General features: G+C 41.9%; 1 protein-coding gene and 1 pseudogene across 2 annotated transcripts in view; both read left to right on the top strand.

Annotated features, from left to right (window-relative positions):
- ARHGEF3 (Rho guanine nucleotide exchange factor 3) overlaps window positions 1-27411 on the top strand; it is a 67964-nt gene extending 40553 nt beyond the window's left edge. The window contains exons 3-10 of the mRNA XM_082663667.1: window positions 169-339; window positions 3243-3305; window positions 5677-5773; window positions 5925-6001; window positions 10888-11145; window positions 17652-17822; window positions 23082-23268; window positions 25261-27411. Of these exons, the coding sequence (XP_082519793.1) occupies window positions 169-339; window positions 3243-3305; window positions 5677-5773; window positions 5925-6001; window positions 10888-11145; window positions 17652-17822; window positions 23082-23268; window positions 25261-25613 (1377 nt within the window). The 3' untranslated portion in view covers window positions 25614-27411. The remainder of the gene's footprint in view (window positions 1-168; window positions 340-3242; window positions 3306-5676; window positions 5774-5924; window positions 6002-10887; window positions 11146-17651; window positions 17823-23081; window positions 23269-25260) is intronic.
- LOC309829043 (CCAAT/enhancer-binding protein gamma-like) lies at window positions 20903-21412 on the top strand (annotated as a pseudogene). Its single transcript has one exon. The product of its transcript is annotated as a CCAAT/enhancer-binding protein gamma-like (transcript).
- Window positions 27412-27672: the final 261 nt, after the last annotated feature.

Genomic DNA, 27672 nt, shown 5'->3' with positions numbered 1-27672 from the left:
TTAGCACGTAGCCACAAGACAATGCCCTACTTCCCACAGGCCTTGTGACATTGTCCTCTCTTTCTTGCAAATGTCTGATTTATGCTCTGTCAGTAACAGGAAGCCACTCAAACGATCCACCCAGTCCTGCTGCTGCCCCCGTGACGGTTTGTTTTTCTCATTGTTTAGCGCTCCATCAGCTTCCGCAGCGAGAGCCGCCCTGACCTCCTCGCCCCCAGACCCTGGTCCAGAAATGCCGCCCCCTCGAGCACGAAGCGGAGAGACAGCAAGCTGTGGAGTGAGACCTTCGACGTGTGCGTCAATCAGATGCTCACGTCCAAGGAAATCAAACGTCAGGAGGTAGGCTGGGACCCCTGGAGTTGCCCTTGTGTCTAGAACAAGGCACACTGAAGGCAAGAGCCAAGCTGGGGTCTACACCACGGTCTCCAAGTCAGTTCTTCACTGCATTGATAGAAGGACGACAAATGGGCATGTCAGACCTTGTAAGGAGCTGAGAAACCAGCATCCAGCTGGATGGGTGTGGCCCTGACTTTTAAAAGAAACTGATGTGGGGAAAAAAAAAAAAAAAGACACTGATGTGAAAATCTGAATTTACAAAGAAGATGAATCAGGAAGTGTCTGTTTAAGACCATAGAGTTCACAGAAATAATCATTTTACTTATATTTTAATAGCACCTTCTAGAATATTTTAAAATACTCAGTTTATGAAACTTTGATCCAGTTTTGGGGAAAACTTTAATATGGAATGCAGTTAATTTCATTCCCTGTAAATTTTCTGTATCAGTAGCCTAGATGGCTATGATAATACTACTTTACAGAGAACTTGTCATGTGCCAGGCTGTGCTAAACACTTCAAAGGTGCATCATCTAATGAAATCCTTGGAATATCTATTTTAGCAGAGAACCTGACGCTGGCAAAAGGAGTACTTAAAAACTTTCTAGGTTTTTGACTTCCGCAATTCTTTTCTAGGACTTTATCAACCAGGCACACTTGTACACAGATGAAAAGATGCACGTGTAAGGTTATTCATCACAGTGATGTTTACAATAGTGCCAGAAAGAACCTGAACATCTATTACCAGGTCCTGGTTCCATAGTGAATGTGCATACATTCTGTAACTATAGAAACACGAGAAGTGATGATATGTATGTATGGCTAGGTGAATAAAGCAAGGCACAAAATAGGGTGGTATAGTGTGCTACCATTTACGTAAAAAAAGTAAAAATGGGTGTGTGTGTGTGTGTGTGTGTGCGCGCACACGCGGGCTCGCATATTTGCTTATAGACGCATAAAATATTTCTGAAAGGACATGTAAGGAGCTGGTAACATTGTTGCTTCCTGAGAGGTGAACTGGGTGGTGAGAAGGAGGAGGTGAGAGGGAAGTTTTCACCATGTGCCCATTCCTAAACTGTAAATTTTGAACCATGTCAATGTTTGTCTATTAAAAAATGAATAAATAATTTAAAAATAATATGTACACTGAAAAAATCATTTGCAGAAATATGGCAAAATCTTAACAGTGGTTAACAAATGGTATTGTGGATAATTTTAAATTGTCCTCTTTATACTTTTCTGTGTAATAGTGTGCATATATAACTTGTACAGTGGGAAGGAAGGAAGGGGGGGGATTGATTCTGCAGATGAAGAGATTACTAAGGTACAGTGAACACGAGGTCACCCACCTAGAAAGTTACAGAGCTGGAGCAGTGAACCAAATCCCATGGTCTTCACAGTCACACTGTGCTGCCCACCCCCCTCCACAGACACCTGACTGTGGTGTATCCCAGTGTGGGGTTTTGTGGTTTTCCTCTCTTGGGGGCCACATTGCGCTCTGGTAAAACAGACATACAAGGAAATCTGAGGAAGGTCCAAGTAAAAATATTTAATTGTACTGCAGCCACCCATGTCCTCGTTTTGATAATGCTCTGTAGTTATGTAAGTTGCCACCATTGGAGGAAGCTGAGTAATGGCTATACAGGACCTCTCTGTATTATTTTTGTAACTTCTCATGTGAGTCTAATTATTTCAAAATAAAAGGTTAAACAAAGTAGAGTACCAGGAGGGCATGACATGGAAGCTTTACTGGGGGCCTTGAGAGGGGTCACCATGCACTGGCCTCCAGTGCAGTGTTCTGCCTCTGCCCGCTGGGCCAGGGAGCACATTCATTGTCCTGCTGTCCATCAACCCCAGGGATGGAGGTGTTCTCCAAGCCTGCTCACCTCTTCCCTCTGGTCTGAAAGAAACGTAGTAGTCACCACAGGCATGTAGTTCTTTAATAACATAAAGTTTGCCAACAGTTGAGACTGTCAGATGAGAGAGAAAGAGTGTTCTGCACATCATCGCTCTTAAATTATGATGGCTTAACAGAAGCAAATCATTGCGTCCATTTACACACTCTTGCACACAGCCAGCTCCTGTAACTTTATTTATTGTGCAGTGCGGGGCCAAGAAGTAAGTTAGAATGAATTAACTTCACCAGACATCTAGAGTGATAAAATATCGGATTCTTCCTGCAACACAGCCTTAAGACAAGTGGCTGATGGGAATAAAGCTATCTGTTGAGATTTTACCTTCTGTTGAATAGAAGGAAGACAAATTGTGATGGCCCAATTAATAGTAATTCCATGTCCATCACTGAGAACAGACCCCGAATCATTTATTATGATTGTCACTCACAAAAGACACATGGAGTCCATGGCTCAGACTCTAATTATTTTACCTAAAATAGTTCCATCTTGTTCAGCTGCATCACAATTGTGTAAATGAAATATGACTTGTTGGATTAGAAACCCATGTGGAAACTCTTTCTCCCACAAACAAATAGGCACATTACACAGAAGTTTTGCAAAATCTTTTCTTTGTAGATTTTAGCCACTCGATGCAATTGCTTCGGGTCAATTTAACTTTTTAAGAATCCTTTAAAAATCCTTAAGAGGGCTTCCCTGGTGGCGCAGTGGTTGAGAGTCCACCTGCTGATGCAGGGGACACGGATTCGTGCCCCGGTCCGGGAAGATCCCACATGCCGCGGAGCGGCTGGGCCCGTGAGCCATGGCCGCTGAGCCTGCGCGTCCGGAGCCTGTGCTCCGCAACGGGAGAGGCCACAACAGTGAGAGGCCCATGTACTGCAAAAAAAAAAAAAAATCCTTAAGAAATAAGTAGATATGGGGCTTTGAGCATCAGTTGAATTTGGTCTCAAAAATGAAAGGAAAGTTCAGTAAATGTGTTTTACCTTTCCTTGCAGGCCATCTTTGAGCTTTCTCAAGGAGAAGAAGATTTAATAGAGGACTTGAAATTGGCAAAAAAGGTACATTCGAATCCAGTGGTCCTTTGAGTCACCTCCTGCTTTTTTCCTCTGAGTAATTTTACAGTTCTAAGATTGTGTTTTATTAGTACTCATTCTATGACTAAGACAGGTCATCAAAAATTGAGAAGAACCTACAAACCAAGTAGTGGGGAAAATGTCTCAAAGCAGGAAGGCTCTAGATCTGGCACTATTAGGGGTTCTCCTCTGCATGTCTCTAATGCACCTAAAAGAATACTTCAGTTTAATCAGAAAATGTTCATCGGGCCTGGCTTCACATGCATTTCATTGTCCTAGAAGTCTCACATGCAGGTCCCCTTCATCCCTGGGAGAGAGTGTGTAGACATCTGAAACTGGAACCATGTCTTAGAAAGTCATTTGAATCCCGTAAGTGGGTAAAGTGGTTCATTGAGGCAACTGCACACTATCATGTAAGTTAGAGTCTTTTATATGGAAACTTGTTTTTAATCACTTTGTGTGTGGGAAGGGAGAGGAACTTCATGCCTTGTAGTCTGTGTAGTCTTGACAACAGCCTTCCTTGAAAACCTTTCCATTCCACTGACCCCCATGGAGGGTAAAATCCAGAATCCTTCATCTGATACTCACAGCCTCCTTGAAAAATCAGAGGGTTGTAAAGATACTTCCCTTCTTTTAAGTGTCCTTAGTTCAACTTTATGCTAATGTCCTTAGTCCAACTTTATCCCATCTGTAGCATTCCTGAGAAATGGTTATCCAAGCTTTTCTTGGAAGCAGCCAAGAAACTGAGTTTTGGGCAGGGCTGAGGAGGAGGAAGGTGGGGAGGACAAAGAAGGCATTTAGGGGCTTCCCTGGTGGCGCAGTGGTTAAGAATCCGCCTGCCGGGGCTTCCCTGGTGGCGCAGTGGTTGAGAGTCCGCCTGCCGATGCAGGGGACACGGGTTCGTACCCCGGTCCGGGAAGATCCCACATGCCGCGGAGCGGCTGGGCCCATGAGCCATGGCCGCTGGGTCTGCGCGTCCGGAGCCTGTGCTCTGCAACGGGAGAGGCCACAACAGTGAGAGGCCCGCGTACCGCAAAAAAAAAAAAAAAAAAAAGAATCCACCTGCCAATGCAGGGGGACACGGGTTCGAGCCCTGGTCGGGGAAGATCCCACATGCTGCGGAGCAACTAAGCCCGTGCACCACAACTATTGAGCCTGTGCTCCTGGAGCCCGTGCTCTGCAACAAGAGAAGCCACCACGATGAGATGCCGGTTCACCTCAACGAAGAATAGCCTCTGCTCGCCACAACTAAAGAAAGCCCATGCGCAGCAATGAAGACCCAACGAAGCCAAAAATAAATAAATATAATTAATTTAAAAAAAAAAAAGAAAAAGAAAGCATTTAACTCTGGGAGACATCTTTCTGGTCATAAGTCCAACTCCTCCTTCCTGCATCAAGATTTCCCTTTTTCACTTCTGTCCTTTGCTTTGCTGGTCCTACCTTCCTGGAAACCCTTCCCTTTCCTTTCAACCATCCATATCCACCTATCTTCCAGAAGCAAACTCAAGTCTCAGTACTTTCTTCAACAGTATTTACCGCCTCCTTCTCTATGCCAAGCAGCTCATCTTTAAATTCTCCCTTAGCCATTCTACCTCTAATTCTCCAATCCTCTAGAGCAGTTACGATTTGATGAATATTTGCTGCAATGTGATAATTGTCCTGTTTTTAATCTTGAACTATTTTTTAAACATATATTTAATTTTCCATGCCTTTTTTTTTTTAAATCTTCCCAATTAGCTTTATAAAACTCCTTCAAGGCAGGGACTGTGCGGTCTGAGTGTTTGTATTCTATTGCAGTGCCCTGGGTATATTTATGTGTTCATGTGGTTTAATTGTCATTAATAAGAGGTAATAAGATTGGCAGAGATTTTGCCCTCTTTGCTTCAAATCCATAGTGAAGGATACCAAGCACCTTTTTTTTCCCCTTCCTTTACTTAGTTTAAATATGGACTAATTGAAAAATAACCTACTAGTAACTAATTTTGTATAAAGTGGGAGTTTTTCAAGCTGCTAGACCTTCAATAAAGTTAATTTTTAAAACATTATACAAATCAAATCTGTGCTATACTTAGGATTTGTGCCCTTTCCGAGATGTAAGATATACTAGAATTTTAAAAAAAGAAGCTTTAAAAAAATCTGCTTTGGTTTATCAACAACCACAAAAGGCTCAAGGCAATGCTGGATTCTCATCTGCTCCAACCACACCCATCTGCTGTTTGTGCAGCATTATGGCAGAAGTCGTGGGGAGAGCCAAATATTTTGTTATTGCGTAGGGCCTCTCAGAAGGCATTTACATTAACAACTTACTTCCTCTGATTTTAAATGTTTGCCTCCATCTCTTGCCCTTCTTGTGCAGGCCTATCATGACCCCATGCTGAAACTCTCCATAATGACAGAACAAGAGTTGAATCAAATTTTCGGAACACTGGACTCCCTGATTCCTCTACACGAAGGTATAATTTTGTTCCCAGAATGAGTCTTGACTTGTAGCCTTGAGTTGTCTTTTAACCAGTCATGGTTATGTAATAATGTGAGTAACCCAAAATCTCCCAGCCCTGTTCATATAAGCATTCAAAATAAGCATTCTGTTTGTTTTTTTACCAGACCTCCTTAGTCAGCTTCGAGATGTACGGAAGCCCGATGGCTCAACTGAGCACGTTGGCCCCATCCTCGTGGGCTGGGTAAGAAAAGTTCTCTGGTCTTGATTGAAGATAAATTTCAATAATGTAGATGGAGTTTCATTTTAGCGAGACTCGTTTTATTGGCAAACACTGGTTTCACATCAGAAAAAATTAAAATAGCAAATTTCTAGTAAAATTTGTCATTACATTTAGCCTTTATCTCCTCAAAGCATGGAAACAATTTTTTTATTATTATAAATGTACTGCATTTAAAGATAACATGGCCTTTATACAATAAAAGAAGTAAAGGCACACGTGAAATTGTTACTAGTTTCATATTAAAGAAAGTAAAACTAGTTAATATTCACATCAGGCCAATTATGAATATAATTATTACATCTTTTATTCTAGTAAAAATTTATGTACAGCTTCCTGTCCATCACTAAGAAAGCTTTTATTCATGCTACAAAAAAAACCTCTTATGGTCAAATGTCATTTCATAAATGTTGTTAGTGTTTAGCATATATCTGATCCTAAGTAACTTCTTAGGAGAGCTGGTTATTACGCTGATCTTTATCCCAATATAACCCATACCCTTTCCTAATTGAAGAAATCACCTGTGACTTTAGGTTACGGGTTCTAATTTATGGTTCTGGGGCTGAACTGGTGGTGTATTGAGTGCATAATGTAGTTGTTCAGTTGTAATTTATTTTAGACAAGGCATGCACTCTCTATTTTGCCACAGTCCCCACCACTCCCTGTTATGCATTTCTGTTTCCTTCTGTGAGTCCTCGAGTGTTCCACCCCTGCTCCAGGTTAGTTCAGGAGTCAATTTTAGCACTGAGGCTAAAATATCCCAAGGGTATCTGAAAGGCAAGTAATGTTGTAAGATGAATAATTTAGAAAACATGCCTTAATATTTCAGGAGAGATCATTCATCTTACATTTTTGACTTTGATTTTATTATGAGCCATGTTAGATGTCTTAACTTCATTAGCCCACAGATAAATTTCTCTAAAGAGAGTTAGCTAGCTGGAGACAGAGGAAGTGTAATGAGAAGAGAGAGTCTGGCTCAATCTTTCTTAAACTTCCTCAGTCTGTGGATTGCTTTGGTGGGAGTGAGGGCACAACTCCAGAATAGCATGATGACCCCTCTGTTTTTGACAAGATGGCAATGTAGAACTACAAGGTTTCCTCAGACGTCATATACGAATTGTCAGTTCATGCCAGAAGCAAAAATGAACGCATTTGCCTTGTTACTAATTTTTTTTCTGAAATAAATGCACTTCATTAGGAAATTTGTTTGATATGGGGTTAGATTTTACAGTCATTTTCTGTACATACCCCAAAGAAGTTTGACCATGCCGGTCCATTGCTATCTGGACACTTCCCACATCAAATGGGAACTTGCAGCTTGAAGAGTAGCCTAAAATTAAACAACTGGCCCACTGTTACCAGACCTCATGAGAAACGGTCCTTATTCATCAGGACCGATGAGCAGTTAAATGTTTTCCCTCTTTTAACTGCAGATGTGTCCATGTGAGTGGGAATTGTAAACCAAGGGGTACATCTGTTTGAGTTCTGGTCTTTTTAACAGAACAAAATAAACATCTTAGTGGACTTTGAATGAGAAAAGTCAGAGCCCATTCAACCCATGAAAATTTGATTTTTTCCCCCCAAAGGAAAAAAGTGAAAAAAAAAAAAAAACCCTTTTAAACAAGTGAGTTTCTCAAGTGAGATAGCCCTGGCCAGTCCTTTTGACCTTAGAATGAATCAATTATTTTGAAGACCTTAAACAGAGTGGTGGGTTTTTTTCAGGGAACCACCCTCATTACTGAGGATCAGTAACCATAGGTTGGCCTGTTCTCATAAGCCTCCCCTTCTCATAAAGAAACAACGTCCCAAGTGACATCTTCATGCTAATGTTTTTTTCAGTAATGAGGTAATTTATCAAGTCTCCAAGGCAGCAAGTTCTCATGTTAATTTGGGTTCTCATTAAATTTTCATTCCAAAGAGAGAGGCGGGGTACACGGAAGCAAAAAAATACATTTGCTCTATCACTTTTCATGTTAGGAAGATAGAAAGAATTTCTTAAAAAAAAAAGGCTGAGAGTTTCCCTTAGAAATTCTTGATAGTCTCCTTAAAGAGATGGTGAACAGTTCAGAGCTTTAGAGGGTGGTGGGGAGGCCAAACACATTTCAGACTGGTTTTGTCTCCAGCTGAGCAAGTAGTTTTGTTTCTCTCAACCACAGTTTCTTCAATGAAAATATTCTAGGGTTAAATTATAATAATATTAATAATAACTATTACTTACTGATTCTTAACCAGGAGCCAAGCTCTTGTTACACTTTCTATCTGCCATATCGCAGTATCTCACTAAAAGAGGACATTAGTATGTGCATTTTGTAAGTGGGGAAACTGAGGCTTCTGAAGGGTCACCTGACTATTAACTGTCTGAATTAGGCTTTGAACATGATACTCCCTGGTTCCAGAGTCTGTCGTCTTAACTACTGAGTTATCACAGCGTATTTTGGAACCAAGATGTGTATATTCTTCATTCCCTATCTAGTTAAAGGTCACCTGTGGCTTTTTCTAGCCAGTGGGCTGAACCAGATAGCTTTTCAGGTTATGCTCAGGAAATGAGCACCCTGTGAGCAGTGAACACAGGACCAGAGCCAGATTTGGTTGCCATGGCAGCAGAGGTGGCAGGATCAGAGAAGGTAATGGCCCATTGGACAGCAAGCGGACCGTGTGGTTGGGGTTCCTTGCTAGTTTACATCTGATGGTTACTACTGATTTGTTTCTCCATAATGAAAACATTGGGCATTTCCAGGTCTTTTTAAAAAGCCAGGAAGTGGAAATGAAAATAAGAGGGCCTGCGTCTCTTTTTAATTAATTCTGAAGATCTAAATTACAAGCCACAGCGCCACATCTGGAGAGTGTGTGTGTGTGTGTGTGTGTGTGTGTGTGTGTAAGTACCAATCATCATTACTTTCAAATACAACATTGAGGAAAGAATTTCTGTAGCTCTTTATAACACAAATAGACGGGTTTTTTTAAATAACATGTAAGGAACGTAGACATTTCCAAGGAATGTTAAATTTGACAGTGAACTTTTAAACATTACACATCCAGGTGTGTGTGTGTGTGTGTGTGTGTGTGTGTGTGTGTGTGTGTGTGTGTGTGTGTGTGTGTGTGTGTGTGTGTGTGTGTGTGTGTGTGTGTGTGTGTGTGTGTGTGTGCCTGTGTGTGTAAGCACCAATTACCATTACTTTCAAATATAACATTGAGAAAAGAACTTCTGTAATTCTTTTTAACACAAATAGAGGTTTTTAATAACATGTAAAGAAGGTAGGCATTTCCAAAGAATGTTAAACTCAACAGTGAACTTTTTTTTTTTTTTTTTTTTTTGCGGTACGCGGGCCTCTCACTGTTGTGGCCTCTCCCGTTGCAGAGCACAGGCCCCGGACACGCAGGCTCAACAGCCATGGCCCATGGGCCCAGCCGCTCCGCGGCATGTGGGATCTTCCCGGACCGGGGCACGAACCCATGTCCCCTGCATCGGCAGGTGGACTCCCAACCACTGCACCACCAGGGAAGCCCAACAGTGAACTTTTAAAACATTGCTTTCATGGTATCTTGTTTGGTTTCAGTCACTGAAAATAATTTCAAATAAAGGTATAAAAGAAGTAGCAGAATAGTTAAACTTTGACCCATTGTTCAGATGCTGCCACAACTTATTTTTAAGTTGTGTTCACAAACCATCAAATATTACCTAATCTGGTAATCCATTAAACATTCTTTCATTTGTTCATTCAGAATACAGACTTTGAATGTTTATTGTACAGTAGGCCCATTGCACAGTACTAAGGATGCAGAAATGAAAGACCCTCTTGCCACTGTCTTGCAATGAATCCCTCCACAGAGGAGGTGTTATGGTAAAAGCGGCTTCCTAGTCCAGGGAGAGAAGCAAACACAGCAGGGCCATTGGCTGCATTTTATTGCCTCCAGTGACTTTCTGGAAGCTGACAACCCGTGCATGAGGATGCTATCATAGGGAGGAGTGGAAAAGGGAGATGAGCAGCGCTTTCACTGAGTCTCTGACTCCTTGTTTGCACCATGTGACTGATGGGACATGTCAGGGAAATTAGTATTTCTCTGGAAGGAAAATAGTGGACTTGAAGTATTCCAAAGTCTTTAAGCTTAAATTGTTCTTTGCATGGAATTGTGATGTTAACCATTAGGTATAGCCAAGAATCATTCTGGCCTGTCAGAACTAATTTAAAAGATGTTTCTAAATGCTTTCTGCATCTAATTTTTTAGTAATTATACTTTTGCTTTAACTTCTTGGAGTTCTTTATATTTGGTCCGCCTTGGAATCAGGTACCTTAAAACTGATGTAGAGGTGCTTGCACTGGGCCATGCAAAGGGCTGGGCTGTGGAGTCTGACTCCTTTCTTTTTGAGCCACTAAGTCTTCTAGATTAGTTTCTTATTAATAATTCTAAAAGAACCCGTGTTTAAAAAATATAGGAGACTTTCCTCTCACCAGATACTTTTGAAAGTTTAGGACAATTCTGTATGCATATGCAATAATTCCAGTTTAGGAAAATTCTGAATTGTGTGCATATACAGTAATTCCAGTTCTTTTGTGTCTAGCTTAGATTGGCAGAAATGCAAACAAATTATTGAGGTGTTAACAATCAAGAAATTAAACATGCCACTAAGAAAATAACTTTGTGCAAGCAAGCAGGAGCTTAAAGAACTCTCCGTTGCCTGCCATTTTAAAGATTCCATTTCTGTCTCCTTCAGCCATCTAGATAAAGGAATGTTGGCCAGGCCTGGAGACCAGTTAGGTTTTGTTCAGTCCCAATGAGTGATGTTAGCATGTAGCTTCAGAGCACAATTATTTTAATGCTCCAACCCTCTGTTAATGTTCCTTCCTTAGCTGCCTTGTCTCAGCTCCTACGACAGCTACTGCAGCAATCAAGTAGCTGCCAAAGCTCTGCTGGACCACAAAAAACAAGATCACCGAGTCCAAGATTTCCTGCAGCGATGCTTAGAATCCCCCTTTAGCCGCAAACTAGATCTCTGGAATTTCCTTGATATTCCAAGGAGCCGTCTGGTGAAATACCCTCTGCTTCTTCGAGAAATCTTGAGGCACACACCAAATGATAATCCGGATCAGCAGCACCTGGAAGAAGCTGTGAGTTTGTTTCTTTCTGTCTTCCCTTATTGTTTTCCCCAGTGGCTAGAAGATGAAGGGTCCCTGGGTACCAGGACTCAGGAATCTTGGGTTCCAGGCTTGGTTCTGACATTAACCATGTTTTGATTTTGCAAATCAGCACTATTCATAATCTATAAAGTACAGTATTTACATGAAATGCACTCTAAAGTCCCTTTAATTCTAAAATTTCTTGATTCTATATAGGTGACTCTATAATCTGTTTGTTACAGTTGCTGATTGTGAGGGTGAAGATCTCTGTGGAGATTTTAAATTGAATAGCTTTGTTTAGTTAGCAAATGAGAGTTGCCTTTTACCCTTTACCAAAGCCCATTTGTGAAGTCAACACCCATTTAAGACCCAGCTCTCCTTGGCCCCAGATTGAAACATGCAGACTAGTCAAACCTACTCCCCAGCAACTGTACTGAGTATGGGGCTGGGTGGTTTGGGAAATACGGATTCTTCCGTAGCAGCAATAGAAGACCAGGAAAAATGGGGTCCATATTGTGAGACTGTGGTGAACTGTGAGCATTCTGCCCAGAGAGCTCAGTTCTGATTGTGGTGCTTTGCGGGGCAGGGCACAGGAGATGACAGGCCCAAGGAGCAAATTGCCTGGACAAAGGTGTGAAGAAAGGACAGGACAGGTCATGCCAGGGAGTGCCATGGATCAGTCTGCCTGGGGTTGACGATACTCAGAAAGCAGCAGGAGAAGGGGCAGAGGATGGTGGTTCACATTGGTTATAGAGGGTTTTAAATATCAATTTGAGACATTTTTCCTTTGTTGTGCTTTTGTTTTTTAAGTAGCTTAGATTCAACGTTCAAATCCCAGCTCCATCACTGACCAGCTGTGTAATCTTGGACATGTTACTCTTCATCTGTAGGACAGGGGACAGAGGAGACTAGGGACAGGGAAGCAAGCTGGGAGGATGCTGCGGTGGTCCAGATGTGCGGTCTTGGCAACCTGCTTAGGGAGTCAGCAGTGGGTATGGAGGCTAAGAGACCAGTTCAAAGAGCTCATTCCCTGCCTGGATCTGGGACAATAACAGAAGGTGATATGCAAAGGTGATTAGAAAATCAGAAGCCTTGAGCCTGTGGAGCAAACTGCCTATCTCTTCCCAGAGAAAGACTTAACTTACTTAATAGTAAGTAGTAACAACAACAGCAATAATAATAGTAACACCTGCTGACATGTAGAGTGAACATCTAGTAAATCAACTTTATGTAATTGCCTTGTGGGTTATGTATCTCATTTAATCCTCATAATAACCTGTGAGGTACCTGTTCGTGTTAGGGCCATTTTCCTTTTCCAGATCAGGCTTGGGGGCGTTAAATAACTCACCCAAGTCCAGGGCCAGCAAGTAATGGAGTTGATATCTGAACCTTGTCAGTGTAGACTGCAAATCTTATGACTTTTCCACTTCTTTATGATCCTATGGAGCTGAAAGCCTGGCTACTTCTTTAAGCCCCTGTTGCCTTTGGATTTGCAGAGAGCTGTCTAGCCACCAGGCTTTGTGGAGGGGCCTCACTGGTACAGAGCTGGGCCAGTTGTCCGTGTGGGGATAGAGAAGAACAAGGAAAGACCCTCTTCTGATTCAAGAGGTGTTTGATGTGTCTAGCAGGCCCAACATTACCGACTAGCCTACCAGTCCAGCATGATGGGGGATGCAGACACCAGGGATGAAGCCCATCTCACTTCATCGTGCCTGTTTTCATTACTGGGAATAGCATTGCCTCCTCTCCATATTTCATCCCAGCAGTGTGTGGTCTGTAGAAATGAGAACAACAGGGAGCTCAAACTAGTCTAAATAATTACTTTTTTGAAGCAAACAAGCCTGCTCTGAATTTTACAGTAAAGATTTCTTCTTTTTAATATGCAGCATGAAAGAATAATGCTTTGTTTTAAAAAAACACCCAGTGAGCTAAAGTTTAAATTTAAAAACAGATAAGAATATGATTGTTTGCAATATGAAAGGATGCACCAGTTTCCCTCGTGCATAAAATGTGATGCCATTTTAGAAAGTTGAATCTGCACCTAGTTATTCAGGCAGATTTATGTGTGAAGCATGGTATACCTGCATTTGAAAATGTCTGCAAAGCAAGCCTTCTAAATGCCCATTTACACTATATAGGCACAGCAGTTTTTCCCCCTTCTTTTCAAAATCCCTGTGGCATTACCCTAGATGAACAGAAATATTTAGCCCTGTACTCCTGAGTGCATTGTGAATGTTTGATAACCATAAAATCCACAGTACCAATGTAGCTTGACTTATATGTGCCCTGAATAAATTTTCCACCTGTGAAAAGGGAAAAATCAGGGAACTCTTAAGTAAATTGCTTCTGCACCAAGCATTCAGTCTTATGATTAGATCTAAAGAAAAGTCTTGCTTTTAATGTAGTGGGTAAACTACCACATCTGTATTAGAATTTCTTAATAGTATTTTGGAGGCTTGATAGAAATTTCCCCACAAAGAGAACATCTTAAAATAGAACTTTGGATATTCATATATTCCAGATCTGGTTGTTTAATGTTTTAAATTCTAAGGATTGTTTCAGCCAGAAAATGATCCTGCAGACCATCTCTTCCCTCTGCCTGCCACTGTTCCAATTCCTTAAAGAAATATCACTGGAATCAATGGGAAGCACAGTCCTGCTTTTGATGCAACAGCAGTGAAGGCTGCTATTCTTGGTCCATATCGGGAGCCGACAAGTAGATGATATTACTGCACAAGGGACTAGACAGACAGGACCTTCAGATTCTACTTTGAGGATGACGATTCCAGCATGTGTGGGTTTAATCCCTGTTCTGTTATGGGTATCTTTTATCATCTTCCTTTACCAGCCCCTGCCCTTCAGTTTGAACCCAAATGAGAGATGCAACAATAAATTTAATTTAAATGCACAACTACCATGACTGTTTGCTATTGGCAATCTGCTATATGTAACTTTATTCCTCTCTGCAATTCTGCAAAATAAATTCCTCTCAAGAAGCAGTGCAGAGAGATTAGACATGGTATGCAGGTGGATTAGTTCATGGTATACAGGTCAATAAATACAGAATAATATTTTCAATAAATGAAAGCAAACCTTGAGTTACTATGATAAATATAGACATAGAATATGGAATAACAACAATTGTTTCCATTCTTTTGTCTCTTTTTATTTTTTCAAACACCTGAGAGTAGTCATAGCTGCCTAAGGAACCACCGTGGCTTTTGAGTTTATTAATCTTCACGTGAAATGCCTGCTGTTCAGTTCCTGAGTTAAATTAGGAAATGAACATATCTTTATGCTTATAGTGCATGTTCCTTCTGGTTTCCTGGATACTTGCAGGAAATTCAGAAAATTGACTCAAGTACTGATTAATTCCAGCTGCCCGGGTACACCTAGTAATAGCAGATAAGATGAACCACAGCAATTAATGCAAAGGTGTTTTTTTTTGTTGTTGTTGTTGTTGCTTTTGGCTGCGTTGGGTCTTCGTTGCTATACGTGTGCTTTCTCTAGTTGCGGCGAGCAGGGGCTATGTTCATTGCGGTGTGCGGGCTTCTCGTGGTGGCTTGTCTTGTTGCAGAGCACGGGCTCTAGGCACATGGGAAGCCCCACAAAGGTCTTTAAAAGCAAGGAGAGACTTCCCTGGTGGCTCAGTGGTTAAGAATCTACCTCCCAATGCAGGGGACACGCATTTGATCCCTGGTCCAGGAAGATGCCACATGCCTTGGAGCAACTAAGCCCGTGCACCACAACTACCAAGCCTGTGCTCTAGAGCCTGTGTGCTGCAACTACTGAGCCCACGCACCGCATCTACTGAAGCCCGCGTGCTCTAGAGCCCGTGCTCTGCAACAAGAGAAGCCACTGCAATGAGAAGCCCATGCACCGCAACAGAGTAGCCCCTGCTCGCAGCAACTAGAGAAAGTCCACACGCAGCAACGAAACCCAACACAGCCAAAAACTAAATGAAAAAAAATTTTTAATTATTAAAAACAAGGACAAAGTATGGATTTCACTACATATGAAAAATGTAGTAAAGTAGAAAGATAAGGTAGACATAAAACAATTGCTCAGATACCTCCCATATATTTTAAGCTTCTTGAGGGCGGCGACCCTGTCTCACTTCTTTGAATGACACCACCCAGTCTGACACTGAACAGATGCTCAACAAGCATTAATTGAACTTATTTGAAGGATGAGTCATAGCTTTAGAATATTCTGTGAAATTTCTTGTTTGTTTTTTTTGTTTTGTTTTTGTTTTTTGGGGTACGTGGGCCTCTCACTGCTGCGGCCTCTCCCGTCGCGGAGCACAGGCTCCCGATGCGCAGGCTCAGCGGCCATGGCCCACGGGCCCAGCCACTTCGCGGCATATGGGATCTTCCCAGACCGGGGCATGAACCTGTGTCCCCTGCTTCGGCGAGCGGACTTCCAACCGCTGCGCCACCAGGGAAGCCCAGTTTGTTTGTTTTTGAAAGTAACAATAAATAATTAGCCATCTTTGAAAAACAAAAGGGGGAGAAAAGAAACAAAGTTTGTACACCAAAGTGTTCCATTTATTACTTTTTGTGTGTTAGTGAAACTCAGATTAATTTCACAGGACTTATATTAAACATTAGGTTGACATCAAAGACCAAAAAAATTCTTTTATGCCATAAAGAGCCTGTATTTTTAAAAATAATGTTTGTTTTTAAATTATCAAAGTAGTGCTACCATCCAAATTCAGGAAATAGAGAAAAGAGTAAATAAATGATCTTTGAAACTCTTAGTAGCTACAAAGGTGTAGAGATTATGCCTCTGTCCATAAGATGCAGTCACCAGACTTCAGCTCAAAGCTGTAAGATCTTCTATCAAACTTGCGTGGAAATGCCAAGGTTATAACTGGGTAGAAGGTGTTTTTTTGTTTTTTGGGTTTTTTTTGCAGTACGCAGGCCTCTCACTGTTGCGGCCTCTCCCGTTGTGGAGCACAGGCTCCAGACGCGCAGGCTCAGCGGCCATGGCCTACGGGCCCAGCCGCTCCACAGCATGTGGGATCCTCCCAGACCAGGGCACGAACCCCTGTCCCCTGCATCGGCAGGCGGACTCTCAACTACTGCGCCACCAGGGAAGCCCTGTATTTTTTTTTTTTCTTTTTTTCTGGGTAGAAGTTTTTATCCAGTTGCTTTGGGCAGAAGGCAAGTGAAAAATGATCATTTAACAATCTTAGAATTCACTACCACTTGAACACAAGGTCTGGTAGCTTTTCACTGAGTAAAAGCCTCTTAAAACCTTGCTTTTCAGAGACTGGTTTGTTTTTCCATTAAGTAAATGTGACCAAGAAGAGGCCTTACTGACATTTCTCATCTGTTACGTTCTTTTCCGTTAATACCAGCACAAGAAAGATGGGACTGTTGGTCTTTTCACTATTAGGGGACAGAGGATTCTGGTGAAGAAGTCATTACTTTGCCTTGGATTGGTGTCACTGAGTTTCTACTCAACTAATTTCTTGCTCCTTTGTTTTCTAGAATTTTCTAACTTTTAGATGTATTGTTCATGTTATAGAACAACACTACATTGGAATAAATGCTTACTGAACATGTCTCAGTGTTGTACTCTTGTTGTTGTGTTTTGCTTCATTTTGAATTTAACAATAATGCAGGGAATTCCCTGGTGGTCCAGTGGTTAGGACTCCTCACTTTCAGAGGACCTGGGTTCAGTCCCTGGTCAGGGAACTAAGATCCCACAAGCCGAGCGGCCTAGCCAAAAGCAGCAAAAAAACAAAAACAATAATGCATCCACCATTGCTTTGAAATCCCTCCACCCCTAATTTACTCACATGTGCTGTAGGTTTGGGCCTGAGTGTATATAGACAAATTGTCCTCATTCTTACTCCTAGTGTCCTTTGTTTCCATTCCTAGTTCTGTCTTTCATAAATCATTTATGTTTTGTCACTGAAAAGATACTCAAACCATTTATTCACACCCAATTTGCAAATATTGTTTGTAGGTTAGATTAAGTGCATGTAGAGAGACCTTGAAACTGGGTTTCAAATCCCCAAGGACAACCCAATCCCTTTTCTAGACTATTACATTCTACTTTTCCTCTCCTTGGCCACATTTTTTGAATGCCTACATTTTCAACATTGTGAGCATGTTTTAAGAAATGTGCAATATAGAGCTTAGTGATTATAAGTCCTGCACATTGAAATCAATACCTCATATCTCTTTCACTCATAAAATTATGCATCAACATTAGTTTTATATATAATACAAATATGTGTGTGTATACAAATGAATATATGTTGTATGTATTTATATGTGTACATGTATAGATGGTGTTTGGGTGGATAGATACAGTATATTAAAAGCATTTATTTATTTTTCCCTTTTCCCAAAGCAGCAACTTAGATAACATGATCTCAGAATTAGATCCAAGTGTATCTTAGTGACTTTCTAGGCTGAGTACCTGGGCCTTGTTGGTGTGAATGGTTTGCTAACTTTCCCCATACTTTCTTTTTGTTTTCACAGATAAACATCATTCAGGGAATCGTGGCAGAAATCAACACCAAGACTGGAGAATCTGAATGCCGTTATTATAAAGAGCGACTTCTTTACTTGGAGGAAGGCCAGAAAGACTCCCTGATTGACAGCTCAAAGGTGCTGTGTTGTCATGGCGAACTGAAGAACAACAGGGGTGTGGTGAGTAGTTACTCTCCTTCAGTAATCTCATCCTGGGCCTCCCCAAATACTTAATCCACTTGATACTGAGCCTCCTGTTACTATGCCTTCCCTAACCAGGGTCACATGTTTTAGACAAAAGTTGCTTTCCCAGTGTCTTTTATATCATAGGATCATATAGTTTTTAAATATATTTTTATATTTTATTATATATATATATCTTAAATTTCATGACCAGTAAATATTCAGAAAAATTTTGGAAACCAACATAGAGTTGCCAGCTTTTTCTTTTGTTCGGTCATGACCTTTGAAAACAAATACATGGCTTCCCTGGTGGTGCATTGGTTAAGAATCCACCTGCCAATGCAGGGGGACACGGGTTCGAGCCCTGGTCCAGGAAGATCCCACATGCCGTGGAGCAACTAAGCCCGTGTGCCACAACTACTGAGCCTGTGCTCTAGAGCCCTTGAACCACAACTACTGATCCCGCATGCCACAACTACTGAAGCCCGCACACCTGGAGCCTGTGCTCCACAAGAGAAGCCACCGCAGTGAGAAGCCTGCGCACCACAATAAAAAGCAGCCCCTGCTTGCCGCAACTAGAGAAAAGCCTGTGCACAGCAACAAAGACCCAACACAGCCAAAAATAAATAAATAAATAAAATAAATTAAAAAAAAAAAAAAGCAAATACAAAACAGTTACCATCTCCTCCCACTTTGATATCAGAAAGTAATGGGTGATTTTAACAGGATGTTAAAAACATATGATCTCAGAAAAACAGATAGCTCTTTAATTGAATTCATTTAGCTTTATGAGAAATCATTCTTTTTCGTGAATTTGTACCTATCCACAGACTGACATTTTGAGACCAGTTTTTGGGGTTTTTTTTAATAATAATCTACCCTCCCATCAGCTGTATATCTAGCTCTGACCTGTAGATATTCCATTTCCTGGCTTTTATTCCTCAGCAGGTACTGAAATTGTTTCTCTTCTCCTATCATAGCAACTTGTACAAATCTCCCCTGGAGGGCTTACTACAGTGGGTTGTAATTCTCCATCTGTCTGTCAATATCTTCCATTTTACCACACTCTTTTAGGGTGGAGACTGTGCCTTGCCAATCCCTAGCGCCATCTTGGGACCTGGCACATACTAAGGCACTTAATAATGTTAGGTGAATACGTGAGTGAATGAGTAGGTGAACAAATGCTTACATGAAAGAAAAATGGATTTAAATTACATGAGAGTTCAAAATTCATTCAACTCAGGGACTTCCCTGGTGGCATAGTGGTTAAGAATCCACCTGCCAATGCAGGGGACACGGGTTGGTGCCCTGGTCCAGGAAGATCCCACATGCCGTGGAGCAACTAAGCCCATGCGCCACAACTACTGAGCTTGTGCTCTAGAGCCCGCGAACCACAACTACTGAGCCCACGTGTCACAACTACTAAAGCCCACGTGCCTAGAGCCCGTGCTCTGCAACAAGAGAAGCCACCGCAGTGAGAAGCCCGCGCACCGCAACGAAGAGTAGCCCCTGCTCCCCACAACTAGAGAAAGCCCGCGCACAGCTACAAAGACCAAATGCACCCTAAAATAAAAAATAATGAATAAATTTATTTTTTTAAAAATTTAACTCACCAGGCTATTTTTATATATAGCAGTAGAAATTAATGCTAATATATAATTTTTATATATTATATATAACATGTATTTTATGTAATATGTAAACTTTATTATATATAATATATATTTAAATTTCAGCATTGAGAAAGACAGTCTCCACTTCTTTCGTGTTTCATCTTCAGTATCTAGCCAACCCGTAGAATGAAGGCCAAAACTAGATTGAAAACTCTTAATATGCTTTGATGATTCAGGGGACGCCCTTCTGACCTGGACTGTAAAGTGGCATTTATGGGCAGGCTTGGAAATGTTATTTGAAATCACTGAGGACATGTCACAGCACCCATTATCAGTGCTGCTGTAGATCTAATCAGCTGATGTTGCAACAAAGGTTTTGAGACCGGTCACAGGCCGCTGCTTGAAGAAGTGTTTTTGTTTGACTAGGGAGTTACTGATTGCCAGACAGCTGCATTCTGCTTTTTGCTGATATCTGAAAAGCACTGGTAGATTTCTAATGGCTGTTGCTCTGGCTGCTTGAACATTCTTTCTCAGAAGCCCTGTGGAAAATAGGAAGATGCATCACCCCACAGAATGAGGGCCTGTTCTGTTTCTGTCCATCAGTCAGGGACTGAGACCCTCTTGCTGGATGTGCCCAGGGCATTAAGGATGAACTCTATCTACTTCATGTTTCAGGCAGATAGATTTTTGAGAACAAAGATTTTAGTTGGGGTGAGGGGATTTGTTTTTGTTTGTTTGTTTGTTCCCAGTAGAATTGTAAAAGTCATTATGGGGCTTCCCTGGTGGCGCAGTGGTTAAGAGTCCGCCTGCCGATGCAGGGGACACAGGTTCATGCCCCAGTCCGGAAAGATCCCACATGCCGCGGAGCGGAAAAAAAGTCATTATGAATAAAGTCCTGAGTCAGGAAAAAAATCTCAACAGTTTGAGGGCAGGAAGGAGCTGCGACTAAGAAGAGGAATTCTCAGTGAACATTCACAAATAAGGGATTTTTTTTTTTTTTTTTTTTTTTTTTTGTGGTATGCGGGCCTCTCACTGTTGTGGCCTCTCCCGTTGCGGAGCACAGGCTCCAGACGCGCAGGCTCAGCGGCCATGGCTCACAGGCCCAGCCGCTCCGCGGCATGTGGGATCTTCCCGACCAGGGCACGAACCCGTGTCCCCTGCATCGGCAGGTGGACTCTCAACCACTGCGCCACCAGGGAAGCCCAGGGATATTTTTTAAAGTTGCCCAGACAATCTGAGTTCAAAGTGCCTACCTTGTCTAGAAGAGCGGTAGAAGTAGGACTGGCGGACCGCAAGGCCTGGGTCGGGTCAGGCCACCCCGTGCAGGGCCGCTGGGAGTGGAGGCCGCTTGTGGAGGGGCAGGCTGGAGGCGCAGGTACGTGTGAAGATTTCTTGGCAGATCAAACCATTGATCACCTTGTCCTCATTTCTGATTGTTCCGTGTTGACAAGGGAGCATGCCCAAATGAGCAAGGTATCACAGCAGAACAGTACCCGGGCGTGAACGGAATAAGTGTCATCCATACTCAGGCTCATGCCAGCGGCTTATAGCAGGTTCCTCAGCTGGTGCCCACTGGCCCTGGGGGCAGAGGCAAAGCTGTGTCTCCAGGCAAGCAGAGCAAAAAGAGTTTGCCCATGGATCGCAGCAGTGACGAGTATCGTCAGTGCAGAGAGGAACAACATGGCAGTGAAAAAGAACCAGTTGAAAAGCAAGCAGAACGCACAGGATACGCTGCAGAGAGTGAGTCAGCTCAAGGAAGAGAACGAACTGTTGGAAGCAAAAATTAAATTGCTGACTAAGGAATTAAGTGTACTGATTTATTTCTTGAGCATGCACACAACCTCGCAGATAACGTGCAACCCAGTAGCACTGAAAATACGACAAATTCTGATGATGCAGGACAGTAGACCTCACCTCTTTCAAACGTCACAACTTGTGGCTTGAACGTTAAAGGTGTGACTAACTACACTACTCGTATCAGGGGCTGAATCTCCGTTATTCAAAGATCCATTGAAGGTGGTTTTCTAGGATCAGCGCTGAAGAGTTGATTAGCTAAAAATGTTAGCTATATAATTTGAATATCTGGTTTTAAATGATAAGGATTTTTGGGGGGATAAAAAACACTTTTAAAGGTATATGGTAAAAAAAAAATGCCCTGGAGCTTGATGTTCTTAATAAATCCTTACTTCCCCCCCAAAAAAAAACAAAAAGAAAGAGTGGTAGAAGTAGAAACAGTGTAAAAATCTCTGATTATTTTTAGTATGTAAAACAGTGACTAACTCCCTCCGCTCCCTAACCCCCAAAAGAAAAGTCTTAATATTCTCTTCTGCCATCCCCACCACCCACACCAAAAAAAAGCCCTTAACTTGGTTATTTTGTGCTTTACTCTGTTTTTCGGTCTTCAAACCTGACCCCACCGCAAACACACACCAATACAGAGCCGTCATCATTTATGTGTCCACAAGCCAACATTTAGTTGAGCTTCAGTTTCTGCAGTTTTTGGTATGTGTGTATGTATGTGTGTGTGTGTCTGTCCATCCATCCGTCTGTGGCAGGGTGCGGGTAGATGACCCGCAAGTATCTTTTCTTCCAAATCTAAAACTATCTGATGATGCTGAATATGCTTCCCCGACCCCAGATCAAGATTCTAATGTGAATTTTCAGCCCTGCTCTTCTGGTCTCCTCTTTGAGGCCCTAAGGCTGACATTCCCAAATATTGCCACTGGAAAACCAGAACCTAGCTGCAAAGTCATGGATCGTCTCTCTTCACCTCCTAAGCATTTCCAAGCTGCGGGAAGAGTCTGGCACTTAGAGTTGAATGGAGCCAATTTACCCCACCTCCACTCAGCAAAATTGCTTTTATAATGTGGTTTGAGACAAGCCTTTATTTTGGAGATTCTTTTTTTGCCAACAACACACACATCAATCATCAGCCTTTTAAGCACAACCTCTTCAGAGAACCGAGGTTCTTATGAACTTAACCGAGAAGGACAACTTGTTTGATTGTCTTTCTTTGTGGCTACAGCAGCATGCTCTGGTTTCCTCGGGAATGGGCAGTGTTCCGAGCTGGGATGCCTGGATGAAGCTGATACTCAGCTCAGTGGTTGAAGGAACAAGTGTTTTATGGGTTTGAGAAGCAAACGTTAATATTAGGCTCTGATATGTCCGTCTCATCCTTTATGGACTGTTATTCATTGTGATCTCTTAGAATTGTATTGGATACAATAAACCAAAGCCCCGAGAGCACTAACTTATTTTCCTTCATTAGCCTCTTCATTCTATGGGGTTTCTCTCTCTCCTTTTCTTTTTTAAATGTTCCTATAAGGCTGTATGTGTCTGCACAGGTTGTGAATTGCAGTGTGAAGAACGCCACTGCAGCTGGCAGACCTGGCTGCAGGTGTCTGTAGGCAGAAAGGCCTTCTTCAGTGGGGCCCTAGGGAGGCGCTCCCGTAGGAAAGGCAATGGATGCATCTGGAAATGTGTCCAACCCCCAACTGCTGTTCTCCCAGAGGTAGATTTGAGCCTAGAAGTTCATAGGCCAGTGTGAACCTGGTACCTAGGGACCTCTTATCCACAGAGGTCCACTTATCAACTACTCATTAGATTATTGCTTAGGGGAATCCTGTGGATTCTTTTCTTCCAGAAACTACACGTTTTCCTGTTCCAAGAAGTACTTGTGATCACTCGGGCTGTCACCCACAACGAGCAGCTCTGCTACCAGTTGTACCGGCAGCCCATCCCCGTGAAGGACCTCCTGCTGGAAGATCTGCAGGACGGAGAAGTGAGGCTGGGCGGCTCCCTGCGTGGGGCGTTTAGCAACAATGAGAGAAGTATGGATGGCTGTCCATTTTGACCTGTTGAACGTCTTTGGTCGTGGTGGTTTGGAGGGAATGGCTGCCTGGTGAAAAGAGAAGAGCTATGGCCTTGAAGTCAAACTGCATTCCAGTTTTCTTTCATCACTTACTGGTTGTGTAAACTTACTCAACCTCTTTGAGCCTTAGTTTCCCATCTGCAAAGTGGGGATGCATGCATACCTACTTCATAGGATTGTTATAAGGATTAAGTAAGACACTACAAGTTAACCTGTCTGCATATAACTGGTGCCCCTTAAGCTCCCTTACTCTGACTCCTTCCACTGGATAAAAGCATTCTTAAGGCCAGATGGTCCCTATGTGATTACAGTTGTATAACGGTGGGTTTTTGTAGTTAAGCTGGCAGACTTGTCTCTAAAGAGACATAACTATGATCAACTGGGCTGAGGGTTTATCTGTAATTACTCTAATGGGCTTCTCTAACTTGAGACTTAATAAACAAAGGAATTAACCAAAAGAAGCTTAGATAGCAGCATCTATCTAGTGTCTCCTATGTGTCAAGCACTGTGCCAGGCACTGATATACACTAGGGAACCAAACAATTCAATTCCTTGGAAGCCCTGTGGAACTTACATTGTGATGGAGGAGGTAGAGGTTATTTGAGAAGCAAATACATAATCCAGGTACCTTAAGAAAACTAAAACCCAGTAAGGGAATAGAGAGGGATAGCAATAGGAGGTATGTTTTAAGATGAAATGGTCAGAGAGGTCTTCTTTGAGCAAGTAACATTTGAGCCTCTTAGGTTAACATTGGCATCATATTGTCAAAGTAATTCATGTATACTGCCTCTTACCTACTCACCAGTCCCTCTGCCCCAGTGTAGTACTAGTAGTAGCAGTAGTACTTACATTTCTCAAGTACTGACTATGTGCCAGGCATTGATTGTATAAGCACTTACATGTATTATTATATTTATTCCTCATAATAACCATCTAAGGTAGATTCTCTTTGTTTTTCCCATTTTACAAATAAAGAAACTGAAACGTAGGGGAGTTAAGGCATTTGCGCCACAGCAAAGACTGGAGCCTGAATTTATCTGAAGCCAGTCTGTTGGCTACAGGGATCGTGCACGGGGACTGACTGAGCACAGACACTTCTGTGAACCACATGCATGTGGCACACGGGGCCCATTAAATGACAGTTAATGTTGTTACTAAACTAAATCAAATGTCTTCCATATTGTGCACTACCATTTTTTAAATGCACGTAACTCCAGGAATTCCCTGGTGGTCCAGTGGTTAGAACTCCACACCTTCACTGCCAAGGGTTCAGTATCTGGTCAGGGAATTAAGATCCCATAAGCCACGTGGCACAGCCAAAAGAATATAAATAAATAAATAATTTAAAAAAATAAATGCACAGAGCTCCTGTTGCAGTTATTATTAAAATGTCATTTCATTTTAAAATGAAACCAAACTTATAAGAGTCTTTACATATCTTCTCAATCATCAGATACTAAATATACAAGTACTATCATGTGGAGGGTCTTGGGCCTGTTTGATGTTACAAAGAGCTTCTTAAACTTGAAAAAGCTCTAGCTTGGGGCAGTTGTTGAAATTACAGTTTCCCAGGCCCACATCAGACCTACTGAATCTGAATCTCTAAGGGTAGGACCCCGGGATCTGTATTTTTAACATGCTCTTGGGGGATTTTGATATGCAGCCAGGTTTGGTACCCAGTACTCTGGGGTTCCCTGAAACACAAGACATAGTTGTTCCGTACTGATTTCCTAGCTTCCGAGAGCAACTGAGTGCCAGACCTTGTCAACACCTGTTGATTGATGGAGGCTGCAGGGTGGAGCTGAGCCATTCCTAGATCAGTAGGGCACATTTAGTAATCAATTAGTAATCTCTGCCGTGGGTACTGGGGGTTAGTGTCATCACGTGTAATCTTTGGCCTGAGGAAATACCTGTCCATTGACCTTTGTTATCATGTGTTTTTCATTTCTAGTTAAAAACTTCTTCAGAGTAAGTTTCAAAAATGGATCCCAAAGTCAGACCCACTCATTACAAGCCAATGACACCTTCAACAAACAGCAGTGGCTCAACTGTATTCGTCAAGCCAAAGAAACAGTTCTGTGTGCTGCGGGGCAGGCTGGGGTCCTTGACTCCGAGGGACCGTTCCTAGATCCCACCACCGGGAGCAGGGAGCCACAGGGAGAAACAAAACTTGAGCAGATGGACCAATCAGACAGTGAATCGGATTGTAGCATGGACACAAGTGAGGTCAGCCTTGACTGTGAACGCATGGAACAGACAGGCTCTTCCTGTGGGGATAGCAGGCATGTTGAAAGTAACGTCTGACAGAAGCATGTACTTCCTGGAAGTAGCCCTGTGTCTTACCTGTACAGTATTTGCATTCCACACATGGAACGGTTTGGAGAAGCACTTTTTAATACTTTTGTGACTGTGTTGACCCAGTCCTGTCTGTACTTTTTTGTCCCTAGTACTGTAACTGCCAGTCTGTGTCAGCTGGAATCTGTGGCAACTGTTACCCTGTATTGTATTTCACAAGTGTCTGGATGGATGGAGAAGTACTTGAACAAGTTACTTTCACTCATCCTGCTGGATTTTAAAAAACAGAAAGAAAACAATCTCTAAACTACTGTTTCATGTAGATTAAAGGGTCCTTCCATGTTTCTCTAGTGCTTTTCTGGCTCTTTGACAGGGTAGCTGAAGGCATGAAATTTAAAGAGCCTTGAAGACAGGGCATGAGGAATTTACTTGTGTATCATGATGGCATTTGAAGGAGAAACGGGAAAGATCAATATTTCAAGTCAAATTGGTTCAATGTCATCCAACCAAAAAGCATGAAAACATCCCTGGGGATTCTGAAGGTTTAATTTTGCAAAGGAAGAAGCACTGTTTTGACCTTGCAATTTCATCCAGTACAAATTTGATGCAATAATCTATTAGGACATGAAATAAGAGTCTGACCTTAAAAGGATCAACGCAAAAACCGCTGTCAGCTCTGAATCTTGAACTGAAATGTGCATTGCATCAGGAGGTCTCTGCCATGGATGCTGGCTGGCCTTAAAGAGCCATTTCTAGCCTAAAATATCATAATATAACTCAAAGGGCCTGGGAAAACCTGGCAGGATAGCAAAAAGACCCATCTTCTCTTTGTTTCATCTGCTTAGGCCTACTCGTGTTTTAGAGCATGAATGAAGAGATGAGGAAAAGGGACTGCGGCTCAGTCAGTGACTCTGTTTACGGAAACATGTGAGAAAAAGAATTTGGAAGAAGTGCTCCATTGTGACCTTATGTGGGAAGCATTAAAAGAGAAAAGTAAGGTCCAGTGTCCGTCTGGGAAAGGCCAGAGCCTTGGGTTTCCCTGCCCCACTTTTGGGTCATCATTTGCCATCTCTGGCTCTGTTCTGGATCAGAATCATAATTACATTCTCCAGAGGCCGACTTAATTAACTCTATCATTAATTAGGATCAGTTATCCAAACTAATAAACCTCTTTGCCAGACTTGATTTACAATGCAGGGTGAGTCGCAGACCTTTAAAAAAAGTTAATACACAGAAAATCTCCCTGCGAGTGTAAATATTAAAGATGACTTGTGCAAAATTGTACCCACACCAGCACTAGTAGTAATGATTCTAAATTATTGCCAAAAAAGTTTTCTTTTCTTTTTTTTTAAATCTGTCTTTCAAGTTTACACAAAGGAAAGCAGTAAATACTATGTTGTCATTTTATCATGTACGTCTATCATGCATTCAAAGAAGCTGTGTGACAAGATTTATCAATATAAAAACAAGCTATAGTACTTATTTTTCAAAATAAAATGTTGTGGTCCATTTTACCCTGTAAAACATATTTCTGTATTTATAGATTTTAAACACAGTGAATCTTTTTTTCTATTACAAGTTTATTTAAAACAACTCAAGTTGTTATTGATTTAGCGACTGAATGAATCTGCTGCAGACAGAAGCAGAGAAAAGCCGAGAAAAGTTGTTTGATGGTGGGGAAAAGAATGAATCATTCTTTGCAGGAGCCATCGACCACTTTGGCCAGCGTGTTGAGAAAAGAGGTCTGTCAGGGGCTGGCCTATGGGAAGAAAGTCAATGAATGTTTTCATGAAATGAATGTTTTTGTATAATGGCCTTAAACTTCTCTGGAAGCATTTCAAATAAATTACATTAAAATGTCGTCTTCTTTGTATATAGTATTTGACCTACAAACATCAAATTTCAGTGATCTTACTGGGAGGTTCTTACCGAAATTTTTGCTTGTACCCAAGTACACACATTAAGATAGGGTATGGGTTGATATAAATGCTACGATTTGATCTATCAAAGCTCTTGCAGAACTCATATTTCTAAGATCTGTTTTTTCAAGGATTCTCTATTCACTTTT

Source organism: Grampus griseus, assembly GCF_964374135.1.
Source record: "Grampus griseus genome assembly, chromosome: 10".
Taxonomy (NCBI): domain Eukaryota; kingdom Metazoa; phylum Chordata; class Mammalia; order Artiodactyla; family Delphinidae; genus Grampus; species Grampus griseus.
Note: the sequence above shows the minus strand (reverse complement) of the source record. Positions and strands in the feature narration are given on the sequence as shown.